The sequence below is a fragment of the Psammomys obesus genome, unplaced genomic scaffold, assembly GCF_907164565.1.
Source record: "Psammomys obesus unplaced genomic scaffold, mPsaObe1.curated_primary_1811, whole genome shotgun sequence".
Classification (NCBI taxonomy): domain Eukaryota; kingdom Metazoa; phylum Chordata; class Mammalia; order Rodentia; family Muridae; genus Psammomys; species Psammomys obesus.
Genome location: NW_026596109.1, coordinates 4072725 through 4091200, shown reverse-complemented (window position 1 = coordinate 4091200; position 18476 = coordinate 4072725). Strand labels below are relative to the sequence as shown.

The 18476-nt window shown below is 44.9% G+C and overlaps 1 protein-coding gene across 1 annotated transcript in view; it reads right to left on the bottom strand.

Annotated features, from left to right (window-relative positions):
* The window catches only part of Cachd1 (cache domain containing 1), a 220652-nt gene that overhangs the window by 97798 nt on the left and 104378 nt on the right, over window positions 1–18476 (bottom strand). The window contains exon 3 of the mRNA XM_055629005.1: window positions 822–970. Coding sequence (XP_055484980.1) covers window positions 822–970 — 149 coding nt within the window. The remainder of the gene's footprint in view (window positions 1–821; window positions 971–18476) is intronic.

The window sequence follows — 18476 nt, the reverse complement described above, 5'->3', positions numbered from 1 at the left end:
TGCTCTTATGCCAAACCACTTTGATAGAAACCTGCCTGAACCTTTCCCGCCTGCACATGAGTGTATGTGTAAAATCACTTTCACAAACCAGCTTCTACAGCATGGCTGCTCCTTACCATCTCAATTTCCCAAACTAGACCCCTCCTGGGAGACATTTGTAACAGTTACATGTTTTTGTCCTCAGTGGCACTGTAATAACTTTCTACACACGCCTTCACAAACATGTCTGATATAAGCTGCCTGGTGAGGCTCTTTGCGTCACATTCTGCCCTGCTTAGCTAACTGCAGTATTTGCCATGGAACCCCCACGATGTCTTCGACAGTTCTTGAGAGCTGAAAGTCCTTGACTCACCCCTAGCTACAAATCAGCCCAGACGTTAACGCACAGTTAATAAAACCAACTGCCAAGTGGTAAAGGTGCGAGGGGAAGAGGTGTAACTCCTTGTCTGAGCAGCGGGGGGGGGAGGAGGCATGGGAAGCCCCCCAACAGGGTGTGGTGCACGGAGGGAATGGAAGGATGTGAGGTAGCTATGGACGGAGACCGGAGGGAATAAGGACTTCTTGGTGGTGGGCGCTGGGGGGGATGTGAGGGGGAGATAGTGGACATTAATGGAAGTTCCTTAGGCACACAAGTACAGGAGAGATTCATGGGCAGAAGCAACAAGTCGAAATGTAGGGATATTAATATATCAATGCCTCGAATAAATGGAAAGCTACTATGTCCTTTGCAGTGATCAAACACGGGCATTCTGAATGGGGAGGAATAAGTGGCCCAACGCTTGGTCTAGCAACAGCAGCAGCAGAGCATGCTCAAGTCTTACTCCATCATGGAAGGCGGAATAGTGCAGCAGTCCTGGATGGCCGTCAGCGGGGAGGTCAGGTGGGCCGTGTAGGATGCTTCTACAACTTGCTTGTTCCGATTGACCACGTCCAGGTAACGGTTGAACTTCTCCCGGATCTTTTTGGCTAGCTGTGGATGACAGTGAGCACAGTAAATCACCTGTTCACTTCACCTTTCCTGATCAGTTCACCTGAGACGCGTACGTTAATCATCTTTCTGGGGGGGGGAGGGGGGGGGACAAAAGTCGTGAAATACCCGGGCATCATGGTGGGAAATTTCGACAGTGATAAAGTATTATATTCCGCCTATGAGAGAGGAAGCTGTATTTCCGGCCCCTTAATTGTCCAGATCCAACAGAATGATGCACAGCCACAGTGTCCCGCTGGATAACGGAAATGAGGGCTTCGGATGTTATTACGGCCCGTGTTACAGAATGCACTGTGGCTGCGAGGGCGATTGATGATGACAGGAAAGAGAGCGAGAGACATGCTCCGGTTCTGGAGTCACAGACTCCACGGGGTTGGGGGTGCATGAAGGGAGGGAAGCGACACTCGGTGCTTTCTGCTGCACAACCCTTGGGGACACTGTCTCCCTCGCGACTCGCAACTCTCTAGGAAACAAAATGCATGATTAGAAATATCCTCGGATGTGACCCATCAGACCACCAATGTCAAGCTGCACAAATGTCTTTCTTAACTGCTGTGAGCACACCACTTTATCATGATTTACTCCTCACGTGGGAATAAGAAAAGCAAATCCGTGCGCACGCCGCTTTTCCCTCCGTTGTTCCTCTCAAATACCACAGCTTGATTATAGATCTCCGAGGAAAACAGCGTTGTTTGTCTTCCCCTCCAACAAATGTTACCCAAATGAGATGGCTGATAGAATTAGGGTTGATTGGTTTTTGCGGAGCTATTCATTAACAGCACACTAGCAGAGAAGCAATCACGCCCCGGGGGTCATGCGGCTCCTACAACCTAGGAGCCTACAGGCAGGAGCACGGAGGCAATGGGAATATCTCCATTTGTTGTTCTCAAGACAGTCGTGTCGTCCCCCATCCCCCCCCCCCCCCCCCCCCCCCCCCGTGATATACACAAAGAACTGAAGTTTGTTAGTTTTCCTAAATCATACCAATAAAGCTTGGAAATTTTTCTGGACACAGAAAAGAATAAGAAAGTAATCTGATATTGCAAGAAAGGAAGCTGTATGGCTAGAAGATTACCAGATCTGCCCACAGTCCTCCTCCCTGAGACTTCTCACTCTTCAGAGGTAAGGGTTTTTTTTTTCTCTGTGGAGGTCACTGAGGCAGTATGGACCATTCACTCAGATTTCACACCTCAAGTTAGGCCACTGGCTGTGTTGTCCCATGTAACAATGTTCAGAGACTGATTTGGTTGTCAGAACTTGACAGAAACAGCTGTCCAGGAGACAGCAAGAGCCAAGAATGTACCGAAACATCCTTACAAGGTTTAGGATAAGATATCTCCAAAACACACTCCTGGAAATTACCAACCTTATTTTTTTGTTGTTGTTTAGTAAGCAACAACTTCTTTAAAAATATAATCTACCTACTTACTTCCCTACCACCTATCTATCTACCTGTCTATCAATAAATCACCAGGCAGTCAGGATCAAACTCAGGTCCCTGCATAGGCTCCACTGCTGAGTTGTTATTTCTAACCCAGAATATTTCTTAAGTGTATAACTCCATCAAAAAGCAGGTTTTATCTTTTCTTTGTAGCTACTGACTTTTGATGAGATAAATACCATTAATTTCTACCTGGAAATGTCAAGGATACTTTTCGTTACGTGAGAATGAATATCCTGGGAGAGATAAAAGATAAAGCGCATCCGAGAGAGAACAGAACTTCCGAACAATCTTCGCCATGTCATTTAAAAATGGGCGCGGGAGCTGCCTGCCTCTCATGACACACACATACCCTCCGAATACGCCCCTCCACGTACCCTCAAAGACTTCACACATTCGCCTGTGCCAGCTTTCAAGAGTCGCATCTGTGAAATGCCAGCTTTTTCATTATGGGCCCCTGCCTGTTTCTCTGTAAGCCTTGAGCTAAGAAAGAGGCCCGCAATTTCAAGTGTTTGCCCTGAAACAGCATTTTTCTAATTACATTAAATTCAAATGTCAATATCCATAAATGGAGATTACATTAAAGGGGTTCATGCTAGTTCCACCATAAGACCTAAAATCTGGCAGAAACAACTTCATAGAGGAAACTAGTTCAGAGGTTCAGAGGGCTTTTGTTTTGTTTTGTTTTGTTTTTGGTCTGTGGTCACTTGGTGAGAATATCGTGGCGGAGGAATGTGTGGTGGGGACCATTTTCACCCCGTGATAGAAGGGATGCAGACACTTGGTTATAGGTCAGGAACCCTAACAACCCCACTCGCAGAAGCAAGCGTGACCCCAGTGTTGTATAAAAATCTGCTGAGATGCCTTAATGCGTCCATTAAGGAGTGGGATCGAACACGCCTCCCTACTCCGCTCCTGGCCATATGGTGGCTTCTGTCTGCAGAATATATAGAAGGTGATACTATGTAACTTTCAAGCCTGGGTTACAAACAGTCATAAGGCTCACCCTATCTGCTCACCCTTCATGGAAGCTCCTACCTACCATTCTGTAAGAAACCAAAAACAAAGCCGGGCACGGTGGTGACTGTAATCCCAGCACTCAGGGAAGCAGAGGCAGGCAGATCACTGTGAGTTCAAGGCCAGCCTGGTCTAAAAAGTGAGTCCAAGTACAGCCAAGGCTACACAGATAAACTCTATTTTAAAAAACGAAAGAAAGGAAGGAAGGAAGACAGGAAGAAAGGAAAGGAAAGAAAAGAGGAAAGGAAAAAAAGGAAAGGAAAAGGGAAAGGAAAGGAAAGGAAAGAAAAGAGGAAAGGAAAAAAAGGAAAGGAAAAGGGAAAGGAAAGGAAAGGAAAGGAAAGGAAAGGAAAGGAAAGGAAAGGAAAGGAAAGGAAAGGAAAGGAAAGGAAAGGAAAGGAAAGGAAAGGAAAGGAAAGGAAAGGAAAAGAAAGGAAAGGAAAAGAAAGGAAAGGAAAAGAAAGGAAACTGAAGACACAGGGAAGGCCAGGCCATGTGCTTAGTTGTCAGCCTAATTGAAGGCTTAAGCATGTCTTGAACTCATCCTTTCTGGACACAAGTCAAGAAGCCTCTTGGCGGTGGCCATGTAGTATCTACAGAGAACAGCATATGCTTCACTGATGGGACTCCTCACTGCCCTGGAAACTCCTTCCTATGTGGCAGGAACCTGCGGGTGAATTTTGGTGGTCTGTACGCTTATTACCTAGATTGTGTGTGTGCTACAAGTTCTCCTCGCTTTCGCAATGTTGTTTATACTCAGTGTATGTAGTTTCCACACTGTCAGTCACAGGCCAGGCAGGCGTCACGTCACGCAGGTTGACAGTCCCATGGGTGACCCTAGGCTTTTCTCAAAACTCTCCTCTCTCTGCTTCTATCAATCCTCCAGATGTGACCATTAATCCTGGGCATTTTGGGACACGTAATGTCCCTGGGGAAACACTTGTAGTCACAGAGTAGGCCTGTAGCATTGTGGAGAGCAGTGGGTCCTACCTGCACAACTGTTCTGAGAAAGCTGTGTCCGATCAATGGAGGCTTAAGCCCAGCGTGGTGGTGCACGGCTGTAATCCTAGCACTCTGATCTCTGTGAGTTCGAGGCCAACCCGGTCTACAAAATGAGTCCAGGACAGCCAAGGCTACAACAGAGAAACCCTGTCTCAAAAAACCCAAAGAGGGAGAGAGGGAGAGAGACTGACTTAAAATGGTTCTTGGAAAGATGGCATCATGAATTGATGGGTGCATCAGGAATGGTTGCTTGGGGCAATGAGCACATTTCTGTAATTTAAAAAGTATCACGACAAAGGGGTGATATTTGAAGACTAGACTTATACCCACAAATAGTTAATCTGTCTCTCTTTTTTTAAAGATTTATTTATTATGTAGTGTTCTACCTGCAAGTACACCTACGCACCAGAAGAGGGCACCAGATCCCATTACAGATGGTTGTGAGCCGCCATGTGGTTGCTGGGAATTGAACTCAGTACCTCTGGAAGAGCAGCCAGTGTTCTTAATCTCCGAACCACCTCTCCAGCCTAGTCTGTCTCTTACCTTGCATAACTGTGTACATCTGCTGCCAGCTGGGTATGTGCTCATGTCCTCAAGACACGCCTGGCTAGACGTTTATTTTTGGCTTGCTGAAGTTTGTGCTTTGTAGTGCAAAATCTGGTTAGGGGTGATTGACACAGCAGGAGGAGGGAAGGAGGAAGGGCAATGATTGGGAGCTTTTGGAATGATGAGGCTTTTGTAATGCTGATGTTATGATTTCTTAGAATTAAAAAAACAATTTTAACACTGCTCACATGACTGTATAAATAAAAACAGCCATTGTGGGGTGGGGGGAGGGCCTTTGCTTGAAATCATCAGGTGGTCAACGTCTTCACTTTCACCAATCCCACACCTCTGTCTGCAGGTTTCAGGTCCCTGCTAGTGCTGGTTGCCTGCAACCTCTAAAAGGGCTGGAGAGATGGTTCAGCAGTTAAGAGCACTTGCTATTCGTGCCCAGTTTAATCCTCAACATCCACAGAGCAGCTCAGAACCATCCCTAACTCCAGTTCCAAGGGATCAGATTACCCTCTAAGGGCATTAGGCACACATGTGGTGTACCTACCTACATACAGGCAGAATACTCACACATATAAATAAATCTTACAGAAGAGGGAGGGGGAGGAGGAGAGGCTTCTAGAAATTATAACCCCCAGTGTCTGCCCTGCTGTCTATGCAGACACCACAGAACAGAAAAAAGCCAACCTTGCAGGGCCTGGTCCAGGCGCCTTACCTGTATCGTCCATGAGCACAAGGACATAGGCGTCTGTGCCACTGAGTTTTAGGTAATTCCCCCTAGTAACGGCTAAATCAAACATCTAAGAATAGGTAGGCTAAATCCCATCCTCAGGTAAGCGTGTTGAAGGCAAACCACACAAAGCCGCACAAACACAGACACTGCCTCTGAACTACCGATGTTTTAACTTGTACTCAGACTGCAAACCTACGGCAGAGATGTCAGGCATTCAACAGAAAGTTCTAGCAGCTGCCACATGTAGGAATCTGCTATATTCGGGACGCAGAACCCTATAGGGTAGGCGGTCTTGTTTCACGTCAATGAGGTTACGTGGTTAGCACAAAGCCAGAGAACAACAGAAAGAAAGATCCACCTACTTGTTTTAATTCAGAACTGTCTTGTCTGCAGGGCTTGTGTTCACCCGCTCAGGCAAAGAAAACCCAGAATTGACAAACGTAACCTGAAGAAGGTGACCACGGGACAGACGTCATAGGTTAAAAGTAAGTCGAGCAGAATGTTAGAAAAGTCCTCAGCCAGGGCTGGCTGCTGAACTCATTGTTGGGGTCGGGGCTGTGGGCATTACTGGCTGATAAGAGCTTTGGGGAATGCCTGCCCTTGGCTTCCTGGTTAGGAGCTGCCTTAAGCTGCCACCTCTCAACTCCCTCTAAGTTTAGAGCCTGGCACGCACTAAATTAGCAGGCTATATACACCTCATTCCCCAAGCTGCCTTCCTCAGCAGCGGACACAATACCTATTTACAGAGTCCAGCAGTCCATGACAGCTAAAAGATCTCAATCACATGCTTTTCCTGTCTCCATCAGCTTTCCCAGTCTGTCATGTGAAACCAATCTTGCTGCACCAAAAAAAAAAAAAAAAAAAAGCCAACAGTTCTGAAGTTTCTACACTAAGTATTTCACATGTATCAATCAATTTAACCCTTTAAAATCTCCTTTAGTTGGGTAATGGGTAATTCCATGACTATAATTTCCCAGTAAGTCTAAGTTAGGGACCAATGACTGAAAAACAAAACAAAACAAAACAGAACTAAAACTCTGTGGGGTACCAGCCTTTATTTTCTGGAGGCAGATATTGAAGAACAAATCACTTTTTTTCAGTAATCTTCCTCCCAAGCTTCCAACTTCCATACAGCGCTAGTTCTCTTGGAAATTTACAATTCAATCGTCCTGCCCTACATATACCTTAATTTTTCTAGGCGAGAGTCTTATGCAATGCAGGCTGGTCTGGAAAACTCTACCTAGCTGAGGATGACTTTGAACTTCTGATCCTTTTACTTCCACTTCCAGAATGCACGCACCACCGCATCTGGTTTATACGGTACCGGGGAATGGACCCAGGGCTTCCTATGTGCTGGGCAAGTGTTCTAACAACTGAGCTATGGTGGCCAGCATCCTCAGCTGTTTTTAAATCCACTTCAACAAGCAGGGTGAGATTCTAGGCAGGGTGGCATACATGAGACAGCCTCTTACTTCACAATAAAAACTGGGACTTTTAAAAATACACCTCTTTTTCAGAATTCTTCATAATTCCTATGAAAGTACCCACAGTAAAAGGGATAGGGTTAAATATGACATGATATAGTCCCCGAAAAACAAAACCCCACAATTCCTTGCTAATATTACCCGGCCATGTTGACTGTGGTCTAAGTAGTATCAGACTAAATTATAGTTGTTCTGATAACTCTTAAGCATCTTTAAGCATTTATAACCTAAACACTGTTATAACCTGCTCCTTTCCCTAAGTGAATGAGTTTCAGAATTCAATATTTTGCTTGGTTTTTTTTTTTTTTTTTTTTTAAAAACCTTAGTAAACCCCATTATAATGCTCCATTACATAAGAGGAAATAGCAGTTATCACTTTCTAGCTAGAGAGATGGAGGCAGAGGGCAAAGCCCTCTGTAAGGACCATAGCCCAGGGACCCTGCAGCCGGACACAGGCTCTCTGTATCTTCAGGGAATGGACTGGTGGCTCACTATGAGAGCCACAGCTAAGAATCTATTTTTCTAAAAGCAATCTTTCCTAGCATGCTAACCAAACTCAGGTTGCCTGGCAAGCTTAACAGAATCTCTTAGAGTAAAGACAGCCCACAGAGAGATTAAAGCCTGAATGTATCTGCTAAACTGAAGGGGGGTTGGGGAGAGCTCTGCCGTGGAACCTTCCAGCAGGCCACACAGAAACTGGGGTTGCACGCTGCCATGATCTCTGCAGACAGGCGAAAACAAAGGACATTCTCAACAAAAAGCTACAGGTGGACTGGCAACCCTCCTCAGCATAATTAAAAACATTTTTCTTTCCACAGCTCAGCTTTCATCTTTTATCCTTCTTTATCCGCTCCCCTTCATCCCCTAAGGGGCTCTTGAATGCTGATGAGACCACGGGACCAAAACCATCTTGTCATCTTTTGGGTCAATCCTTAGGCTAGCCAACATCCCAGCCATGGGTCAAATGATCAGTAGGGTACTGTGTGGTCCCCATGGGAACCGACTAATTTGTCATCATCTCCAGTGACAACGTTTCATCACGACATCAATGGATTTCCTTCTTGCTGAATTTCCCCTCCCTTCGTTTTTGCATAGACACTTCTGTCATTTGCGTACTTCCCCAGGGCCCCTTTAAAAGGCACTTTTTTACCTTACCTTTACACTTCTGAGGATGAAGAGGGGGATGGGTGCGCAGTTAGAAAAAAGGTAAAAGAAACCCAACTGCAAAGGCCCAGTGCGCACTTTATTTATGACTGCTTCCTAAAAGGAAGGGCTGGAAGGAGTTTTTATGTTCGGGGGAGCTTTATTTAAAATATCTAACAATGAAGCTGACAGGCACAGGCAGAAAGCCTACCCTAGGGGACTGAAGATTCACAGCAAAATTCATATTGAATGCAGACGAATTTAACATTTGACATTCAAAAACCTTTGTGCCATGGTAAGATTTTAATAGCTGACGCGTCTCTTCTTCAATGCCAGCCTTATCACTCAAGAGTAAACCTTCTATTTTTCTTTCCTACCAAGTTTCAGGATTTAGCTATATGAACATGTGACACAGAAATAATTTGAAGTTTATAAAACCAGGCAGGCACATCACACCACCACGTCCCAAGGTTCTTCACGGCTGCATGTGGCAGGCGCGCTGTGCGCAGGATCCAAATAATCCTAAATCTAAGTCTTCACACTCCTTTTCTTTATGAGGTTTGGAAGAGTCCAAACGGACACAGAATTCTGTTACTTACCAGCAGGGTATTTGGGTAAGATCCTTGATTAGTTTCCTCATGAATACGACCAAAACAACATGCCCCTTAAAAGGCTTCCCTTGTGTTTAAATTACACACACACACACACACACACACACACACACACACACACACACACAAAGGTAAGGCTACACATGGCGGATTATTTCACTGTTATCCCCTCTCTGGGCTGGAAACAGCATTTGGTGTTGATTAAAGAAGACTGTGGAGGTCTAAGTTTTCCAGCAACAGTAAGATATAGGAGAAGATATACTGGAAGACTTAATTTCTTCGTCATGTACCACATCCTCTCAAGGATAATTCTACATGAGGAACCCAGCTTAAGTGATGGTTGGAGGGAAGCATGCTTTTCTTATATTATCAGTAAAATGGCACAAAGAAAGAAATATGAATTAAATACAGCTATCATTTGCTAGCTAAAAGACACATAAGGAATTTTTTCTAAGCCTCACCTTAATTATAATTGTTGCTTATGTGCGAAGGTCAGAGGGATAAACAGGGGACATTCTTAGGTACACTGTCCACCTTCCTGGGGACAGGGTCTCTCACTGGCCTGGAGCTTCTTAATTAGGCTAGATGGGTTGGCCAACAAACCCTAGGTCCTTCTGTCACCACAGCCAGCATTTTTGTATTAAATCTGGGCATGGAGCTGAGAAACGGCAAGGCAAGCACTTTACCACTGAGCCATCTCCCCAGCCCTTTATTTCACTTGTGTGAAATCGGGTCTTACTATGTAGCCCAGCCTGGTCTCAAAATTGCTGCAATCTTCCTGCCTCTCCACTGGGATTAAAGGCATGCACCAGCACTTTGAACTTTAATTACCTCTAAACGGGGGATAGTAATACTTGCTTTCTGGTGTCAAGAGCTAAGTTGGATAAGGTCTATAAAATAGTCAACTGTGTCAAACATATAAAAAAACCTAGATACATGGTAGCAGCGAGGGTTTTACTATTGCTGCTGCTATTTGTTATTGTAATTGTTATTGTTTGGGTGATGTAATGAATTGTGTCAGGTACTGGAACCAAAGACCTGAAGAACCTGAAGGTGGAAGGTGAGAGGACACCTCAGCTGAGATGAACATGTTGACCCTGGACTTTTGCCTCTGTCAGCTGTTGGGGGGTCTGAAACACTGTATATGGAGGTGAGAAAATTAGTCATAGATCCTGTGCTTTTTATCTAATCATAATTTTACTCAGGACTTCACACTTCCATGTTTGATGCATTTTATGTGAGTTGTCCCTTTTGTAACTAAGCAAACATAGGTATTGTCTATGTCATTTTTATAGTTAAGGAAATCAAGACTCAGGGCTTGCTTGAACTGAGGAGGTACAGAAAACAGATCTAATCCTCCCTGTTCCCTTTCTTTTTCTTTTTTCTTTCTTTCTTTCTTTCTTTCTTTCTCTTTCTTTCTCTTTCTCTCTCTCTTTCTTTTTTCCTTCTTTCTTTCTTTTTCTTTCTTTCTCTCTCTCTCTCCCCCTTCTTTTCCAAGATAGGGTTTCCCTGTGCATCCTTGGCCATTCTGGACTCACTTTGTAGACTAGGCTAACCTTGAACTCACAGTGATCACTTGCCTCTGCCTCCCTGAGTGCTAGGATTACTTTCCTGTTTTTTCCCTAAGAAAGAAAGAAAGGAAAGAAAGGAAAGAAAGAAAGAAAGAAAGAAAGAAAGAAAGAAAGAAAGAAAGAAAGAAAGAAAGAAAGAAAGAAAAACTTACATAGGCCAAATCACCTAAGGTCTGTTTATACTTGCCCTAGCCCAACTCTGTCCTCCTTGAACCTTTATTAGGCTCCCTCCTTCCAAAATTTCCCAGGACTCACTAGCTGCTCCATTCATACCCCAATTCACACTGTTGACCTTCCATCAACTGACAATCCCGTTTCCCCCAGGAAAACGATAATGTAACAATAATTAGCGCTAACTGATTGCTTCGTATTTGCTGTAGTGCGCACAGCATGGCTTCACCTGGTGCTTTCTAGCACTCACAATAGCATGCTGGCCTCACAGACAATATATGCTATTGCTGCAGGGGACGGACCTGCCCACTATCACCCGGCTAACAGACAAAATAATTCTATCAAATCTACACGCTTGCATGGCTGCCCTGTGCATTTTGTTTGAGCACTCAGAAATGACCTAACAGTGCTAATTTATATGCGTTTACCTTCACAAAACTGCCTACATATCAAGCTGATCAAAAAGCTCAGGGCTTGCCTATTTTCCCATCTGACTGTCTTCCAGGGAGCACAGTGTAGAAAAGGCCTTGTTATCTTAGCTTTGGCTGCTATGGCAAAGACGCTCTACACCGGCTAGTTAATCATGAAACATTATTTCTGTGGGCTGAGAAGTCCAAGATCAGGATGCTGGTGGGGCCTCTTTCCAGCTTGCCAATGGCTGCACTCCTATGAACTCACATGGAAGAGGAGTGGCTCTGTCTCTTCTGGCAGGGAGACATGTCTCCCTACTTGTGATGTTATCTAAACCTACTCACTCCCCAAAGAACCTACCTCTTCATGTGCTATCAGTGGGGGTCGGGTCTTCAGGATATGAATAGGAGGTATAAACACCCAGTCTCTGACACCCCAAAGTGCATGCCCATCTTGAAAGGCATCCAGCTGGTCATCACGCTGTTTCAATGGTCCTTCTAAGATCCTTAACGTAAAAAAATCTACTTGCCATTTGTCCTACTCTGCTTTTCCTCTTGTGTTGATAAAAACTATCACCCAAAGCAACTCAAGGTAAGAAAGCTTCTTACTGACTTGTCCCCAGGCTCACATTCAGCTGTCTGTCTTAGATAGCCCAGGCTCCACCTGCCTAGGGAATGGCATTGCCCACAGAGGGCTGGGACTTCCTAAGTGAATTAGCAATCAAGAAGGGGGCTCACAGGTCAATCTAATGGAGAAGATTCCTCAGCTGAGGTTCCTTCTTCCCAAGTGCGTCAACCTGACAACCAAGATTATTGGTCATACACCGCAACAGTGTTAAGAGTTAGATGCCCCTGAGCACGCACACAGTGCTACCGGGAGAGCAGGTTCCTGATAAAAACGTTGAATTCAGTGCTTCCTCTCTTTGCTTACTTGCACATGATTTCTCATTCTTCCACACAGTGAAACCACGGACTCCAAATGCTGGCGACACACTCCTGGACCCCAGCCTCTGCAACTGTCTAAAGTACGCAGCCTGTTGTCTCCTCTGGAAGCGGCAGAAAATCGACCCACTGATAGTAACAACAGTTCATGATGACTTTGGGGCTCATGAAATTACCCAATTGAGCAGAGCCTGGCTGCAGGCGGCAACAATACAGAGAAAGATGGATTAGGACATCGAGATGGAGCAGGGTCATTCTCTATTTCCAGAGGCCTCTGTCTGACGGACGTGTGAGAATAGCCTAGCCAAGGGAAAAGCAGAGGAGCTGCTGACAGATGATCTGCAGGTGGACCTGGAAGATTTATGGGCGAGGCTGTCTGGGTTCCAGGGTCACATACCCAGATCTTGTGCGAGGCGAGCTGGGTAGAGCACAATGGAAAAAAACAGAAGGCAAAGCATTGGCATGCCTGAGAGCCAGAGGCATCTGTGTCCTGCGAAGAGCTGAGAGTAACAGCTTTTCTCTTTAAGCACAGCAAAGCGTTGCTCAAAAGGTCATGATGGGTTTGGTATGGGCAGCAGCCTGTGTTAGGTTTCCAGGAGAGCCACCTGAAAGCCAAGGTTATCAACCAAAGTGCTCAACGGGCGCTTGCCCCGCCGTTCACCCCACTCTACCCTTAATGACCACATCACAACAAAGGAGACAAGGAGAGGGCCGGCTTGGGCCCACTTCTCTGTGTAATAGGAGCCCCTGGGCGCCTTTAAATCTGAACTAAACAAGTGGTCAGGCCTTGAAGGTTTACAGCCTGCCCCTTCCCAAGGAAGAGAGAGGTCTTAAAAAGAACGGAGAGAGTCGGGGAGGGAGAAGCCACAGCATACCTGGGAATCACACAACTCCTGGAATAAGTTTATAAAGCGACTAACCACAAAAGAACGGGGGGGGGGGGATACTAGTGTCTTAGGTAAGAGATGTTCACCTGGCCTCTCCACCCTCACTAGAAAACACATCCAGAGCAGGCGTTGTTAAACCCTTTTCACTCGAGACTCCTTTCTGCGCAAGAAAGTTTCAGGCTACCACAGGTACAAAGCTATAGAACACAGGTCTACAGAGGATTAAAAACTTTTTTTATTTTAAAATAATTCTTTAGTAGAAATAAAATTTTGATATAAATACAACTTTGCCATTTTTTAAAGAGGAAAGCAAACTTGTTCACTAACACGATGCTTATTCTTACGAAATAAATTACTTAATTAAATCTCCCTGAACCTCTCATTTCCACTAAACTGGCAGCCAGCAAGCTCCCAGGAACCTACTGTCTCCTCCCCCAGTGCTGGGGTTACAAACACACGTGGCCACGGCTCAATATTTTTAAGTGGGTACTGGGGATTCGAACTGAGATCCTCATGCTTGGCCAGCAAGTGCTCTTAACTCACTGAGTTATCTCCTGGCCTCCAGGCAGCAACTCTTTAGATCAAACATTCCGACATGGCGTTCTGTAAACAGGGAAATAGTGAGAGCCTTGTTTTCCATAACGAAACCATAACGTGCCTAAAAGAGAAGGCTATTCATCCGATAGTCCTGAAGCTGAGCACCAGCTGCCACCGCACGGTACAGCTACATGTGCTGTGGGGAGAGTGCCTGTCACTCGTTCAGAACGAGAGCCGGCCCGTAAGTGCGGCACTACAGGTGAGCGCTGCCAAAAACATCCTGCAATCATCCAGTGCTTGGCCACAGTGCATTCAGAAACGTGTTAATGTTGCCAGAATTTTCACGACCTCCGAGTTCAGTTGCACAAGCTGCAGGTCAAGAGGCTTCGGCTTTGTGAGCAGATCTATGTGCATAATCACAAACGCTAAGCGCAGACACAGGCGCCTTCTAACTAAAAGAGGGCCACTCTCGGAGCTGGGGAGGGCGTGGGGTGGGGTGGGTGGCACAGAGGTTGAGAGTGCTGTGGGAGCCTGAAAATTCACACCAGAACAGCCCTCCTCCAACCAATGCAAGGCAGTGATTTCAAGTCGGACAGTCTTGCAAACCAGGCCAAGGCCTGGAATGCTGCAGAGATCAAATAGAAAATGGTTGCCACAAAACAAACAAACAAACAAAAACAAAAAAACAAGGGTGGTAACTAGATCACTTTAAGGTTCTTCCTGGACCCCTCTGAGAGCACCCTGATCAATGGTCAGTAAGTATCCATTAGAGGGGATAAAGGAACCAAAGCCTGCTGCTGCTGGACATTTTCTCATCCTCACCTTGGCTACGAATCTATTAAATTCAACTCTTACGCAGGTGGTCCTAAGAGCCGTCTCTGAACATTTTAAGAACTGATGTGTTCCGGGTCCTTCTCTCCCGACTGTCAGGTTCAAAAGAAACTCCATTTCCCCAAATTCTGGTGATTAGACAAAAGGTAGACAAAAGGTAGTATTCTTCGGGAACTTGTGAAACCAGTTCTGTTCCAAAGGAGCCATTTCCCTTGTCACTAACAGAAGGGACAAATGGCTGTGTGTGGTGACTGTTAGCACACCAAATCCCGAGCTGTCCTCCAATCCCCCTCTGTCAACAGCTCTTCTTACCTCTCACCTACCCTAAACCTCTCCAGTTCATGGTCTTTCCTCCCTGCAACTTCTCATTCTCCTTATGACCCGGATTTTTTTCAGTTATGCACTTTTTTCTCTTTGCCTTCTTTTTTTTTTTTTTTTTGTTTGCCATCTCTTGGTCTTCTCTGTTACCCTCTCTCTTTATCTTCCTCTCAGTCTCCTGTCTCTGCTCTTCTTCCTGTCGCTGGCCATGTCCAGTCTACTAGATTCTTTCTCTGCTGTTCTCTCCCTTGTATCTGCAGTAAAACCTTTCCCCTTAACCGTGGTCATGTCATCACTTTTTATACGGACCTGCTTTCCAACGGAGCTGACACTGACTTAACTGATGCTTGTTTCTAAGAGTAGCCAGACTCCATTATGTAAGTATCTGGCCCCTCCTAGTTCCCCAACACAAAAGATGAGTTTTGTGAATCCCCGTCCAGCCTAGGCTATTTCTGAAATGGAAGGAGCACTTTTACAGTGTATATTCCTTTTAAAAGTAAACAAATTATCAGTAAAGAGAGCCTCTTATAAACATCTGATTTCTTCAGTTGCAGAAGACCAACCTTGACTAGTCATATTACCACAGTCTTTAATGTACTGTGTCCACCTTAAAAGATACCAACTCTCAGCTCGGTGGTGGTAGTACACACCTTTAAATCCAGTTTGAGGTTAGCCTGGTCTACAGAATGAGTTCCACGACAGACAGACAGACAGACAGATAGGGATACCCAGAGTGATCCTGTCTCAAGAAACAAAAACAACAAACAAACAAACAAATCAGGAGCTCACTCCCACCTGGTCCTACCTTTAAATAATGAAGTCAGTTGACAATGTGCTTATGACAGTCAATAGAGAAAAGATCAGTTCCAGGCCTTAACTTTTAAGAACGTATTTTATAAGCATTTTGCCTATTTGTATATCCACCAGATGCATGCCTTGTATCCCCTGGAACTGAGGTTCCAGATGGTTGTGAGCCACTGTGTGGGTGGGAGGAATGAAACCCAGGTCCTCTGCAAGATCAACAAGCACTCGTAACTGCTGAGCCATCTCCCGAGCCCCAGGCTCTTAGCTTTAAGATAGCTCAGAGGTGACCAACAGCTCCTCAGCTGCAGGGGCCTTTACAATGCTGGCAGGTACCTGTAAGAGTTGATCTAGTATATACGATTAAGTAAACAACCCCTTCCTCCCCCTCCCAACACACAGTCACTTAGATGAGGTACAAATGTTGACTGACTGCTGGTGGGAAATGCGCGGCTCCTATAAAGACTTGCTAGAATCAACAACAGAAAGAAACATTGCCCACACGGATCCCAAACAAGAGGAGTGAGGACAATTGCCCGAACCACAGCAATTTTATTACATGCTCTTGACTGTTCTGTGGGTTCCCTTGCCAAATGCATCTGATATCACCCTCTAACACACAGACTTAGCAAGGTCTTCTCATCCCCTGACTGACCACAGTTGTGGCTTGGAAACAGAAGGGCAGGCTGTGCCTGTTCTCTACTGGCATATGCTCACTGTTCCCAGCTTAGAGGCCTGGGCAGAGAGGGCTGACGTGGTGTTAGTAGCTATGACAGTGTCAACTCGCAGAAGCATCCGCATGGGCTTTGCGGAAAAGGACTAAAGGTCATTAACGCAATGCCCAGAACAAGTCTTTCTACTTGATGCCTGGCTGTCACATCTTCTAATAAAAAAGCAAAGCTATTGATCCTTGTAATGGTCCAATTTTAATATACCACATCTTACTTCATGGGTCCAAAGTTAAAAAACATGAAGCCAGCTTAGTGGTTCATGGTAGCAAAAATGAATTTCCTCACATCATTACCAAAATGTTTCTGTTGGGCCAAGAAATATTTGGGACAGAAATGGTCCTTGAGGTAAGACCCAGGGCTTCAGGCAAGCTAAGTGTGAGTTTCATAACTGAGCTATACCACCTCTAGGTCATTCGCCAAGTTTTAGAGTATGTTCTCATCTGCCATTTGTTTATGTATTCTCCAGCATAAATGTTTGGGGGCTACTTTTCTTTGCCAGAGGAAGCAGTAGTTTGGTTAGGCTGGAATGAATTGTTTTCAGGTTATTTTATTTTTCTAGAAGGGACAACAGTTTTGGGTACAGGGCGCAGTTCGAGGGTAAGAAGCTACTGGAGAACAGTCAACATTTCCTAATGCTGTTGCAACCCTAAGATGTTAGAATTGTGTACAAAATGGGTTTTTTGTTGTTGTTGTTTTTTGGTTGTTTTTCATTTTAATGGGATATTTGTTTCTCATGACAAAAATTTTCTGGACTTTAGCATGAAGATGAAGGCTCGATCTATCACCTTCTAGTTAAATGGAGCTCTGAGTGAACTCCCAGAGCTCTTTCTCTGGGAGAAGATACCCAAATGCATGCGGGCCACCGGGCCCTATGAAAAGCCGGAGTTCTAGCCGGAGCACAGAAAACGACACTGGAATAGAGCTGGGGCTTTGGCATCTTTCCCAGGTCTAACTCAAAGGCTTCACCCACCTCTGTCCTGGCTTGTAGCCTGTTTCCACCATCTGTGCCCTCCTACAGCCATCAGTTCCCAGTACTGCTGGGCGAACAGTACAGCCCCTTTCCTTACTTCGCCGCTGAGAGGACACAAAGCAAGGGAATAAGGTGAATAGGACGTGCAGTCATTTGTGTTTCTGCCAAGAGGACATACCACACGAAGATTAAGACTAGAATTTTATGATTTTTCAATCATACGTGTGGTGGTAGCGGTAGTGTTTATGAAGAATGTATTTCCTGTAGCCCATACAGGTGGTATATAAGAAATTCGGGGGTGTGGTTCACTTATGAATCTCATGCTTAGCTTTGCCTGAAGCCCCCTGGGTTTCATCTTCAGGAGCAGTTACCCAAGAGAATATTCACGCATGTAACAGTAAAAAAATGGCATATAAGGAGTATAAATATGTAATACTGCTGTTCAAATATGTAAATTGAATAAATATACTGTCTGTATATCATGTGTTTACATATATGAATATATGAGTACATACATACATACATAATATATTATACATATAAACATATATATCTACATAAACATATAAATTTGTTATAGTGCGTATCTGCATGAACACGCATATACAGTGCTTTTTAATTTTTTAAAGATGTTTATTTATTATGTATACAGTGTTCTGCCTGCATGTGTGCCCGAATGCCAGAAGAGGGCACCAGATCTCATTATGTAGATGGTTGTGAGCCACCATGTGGGTGCTGGGAATTGAACTGAGGACCTTTGGAAAACAGCCAGTGCTCTTAACCTCTGAGCCATCTCTCTAGCCCTATCATGCTTTTTTATATCCTAGGAAAAGACATTATATAAAAGCAATGAATGCCCGTGTGCATGAGTCTGTATAAACAGGCTTATCTCAGCTTAGTTCACACCATGTATACACACTGGCTAACAGACAATACGTCCCTCTGAAGTCAGCTGGTCTAAATTCAGGACAGGAATTTAAGCTTTCACACAGGCATCTGAACATGTTTTATCTTCCAGCTATATACAAGGATACAGTATACAGGCCTCAAAGTCACTTTTATTGAAACATCAACAAGATTGCTGGCCACTCTCAGTTCTTACGCGTGACACAGGCAGCTGATTCTTTGTTCTTTTCCTAAGACTCTAAGTGAGGCCTAGCCCCAAGTGATCGTGATTATTGCCAAATTTGGAATATAGAGGAGACCTCTGAGAGTGTTAGTATCTACAGACTGCCTCATACTGTGCCTGGTCAACCATAGGTATACTCCCAGAATGCAAAGCTGTCTCCAGCTCTTGGCTTGTGACAGAGAGGAAGCCTACTTTCATTCTACT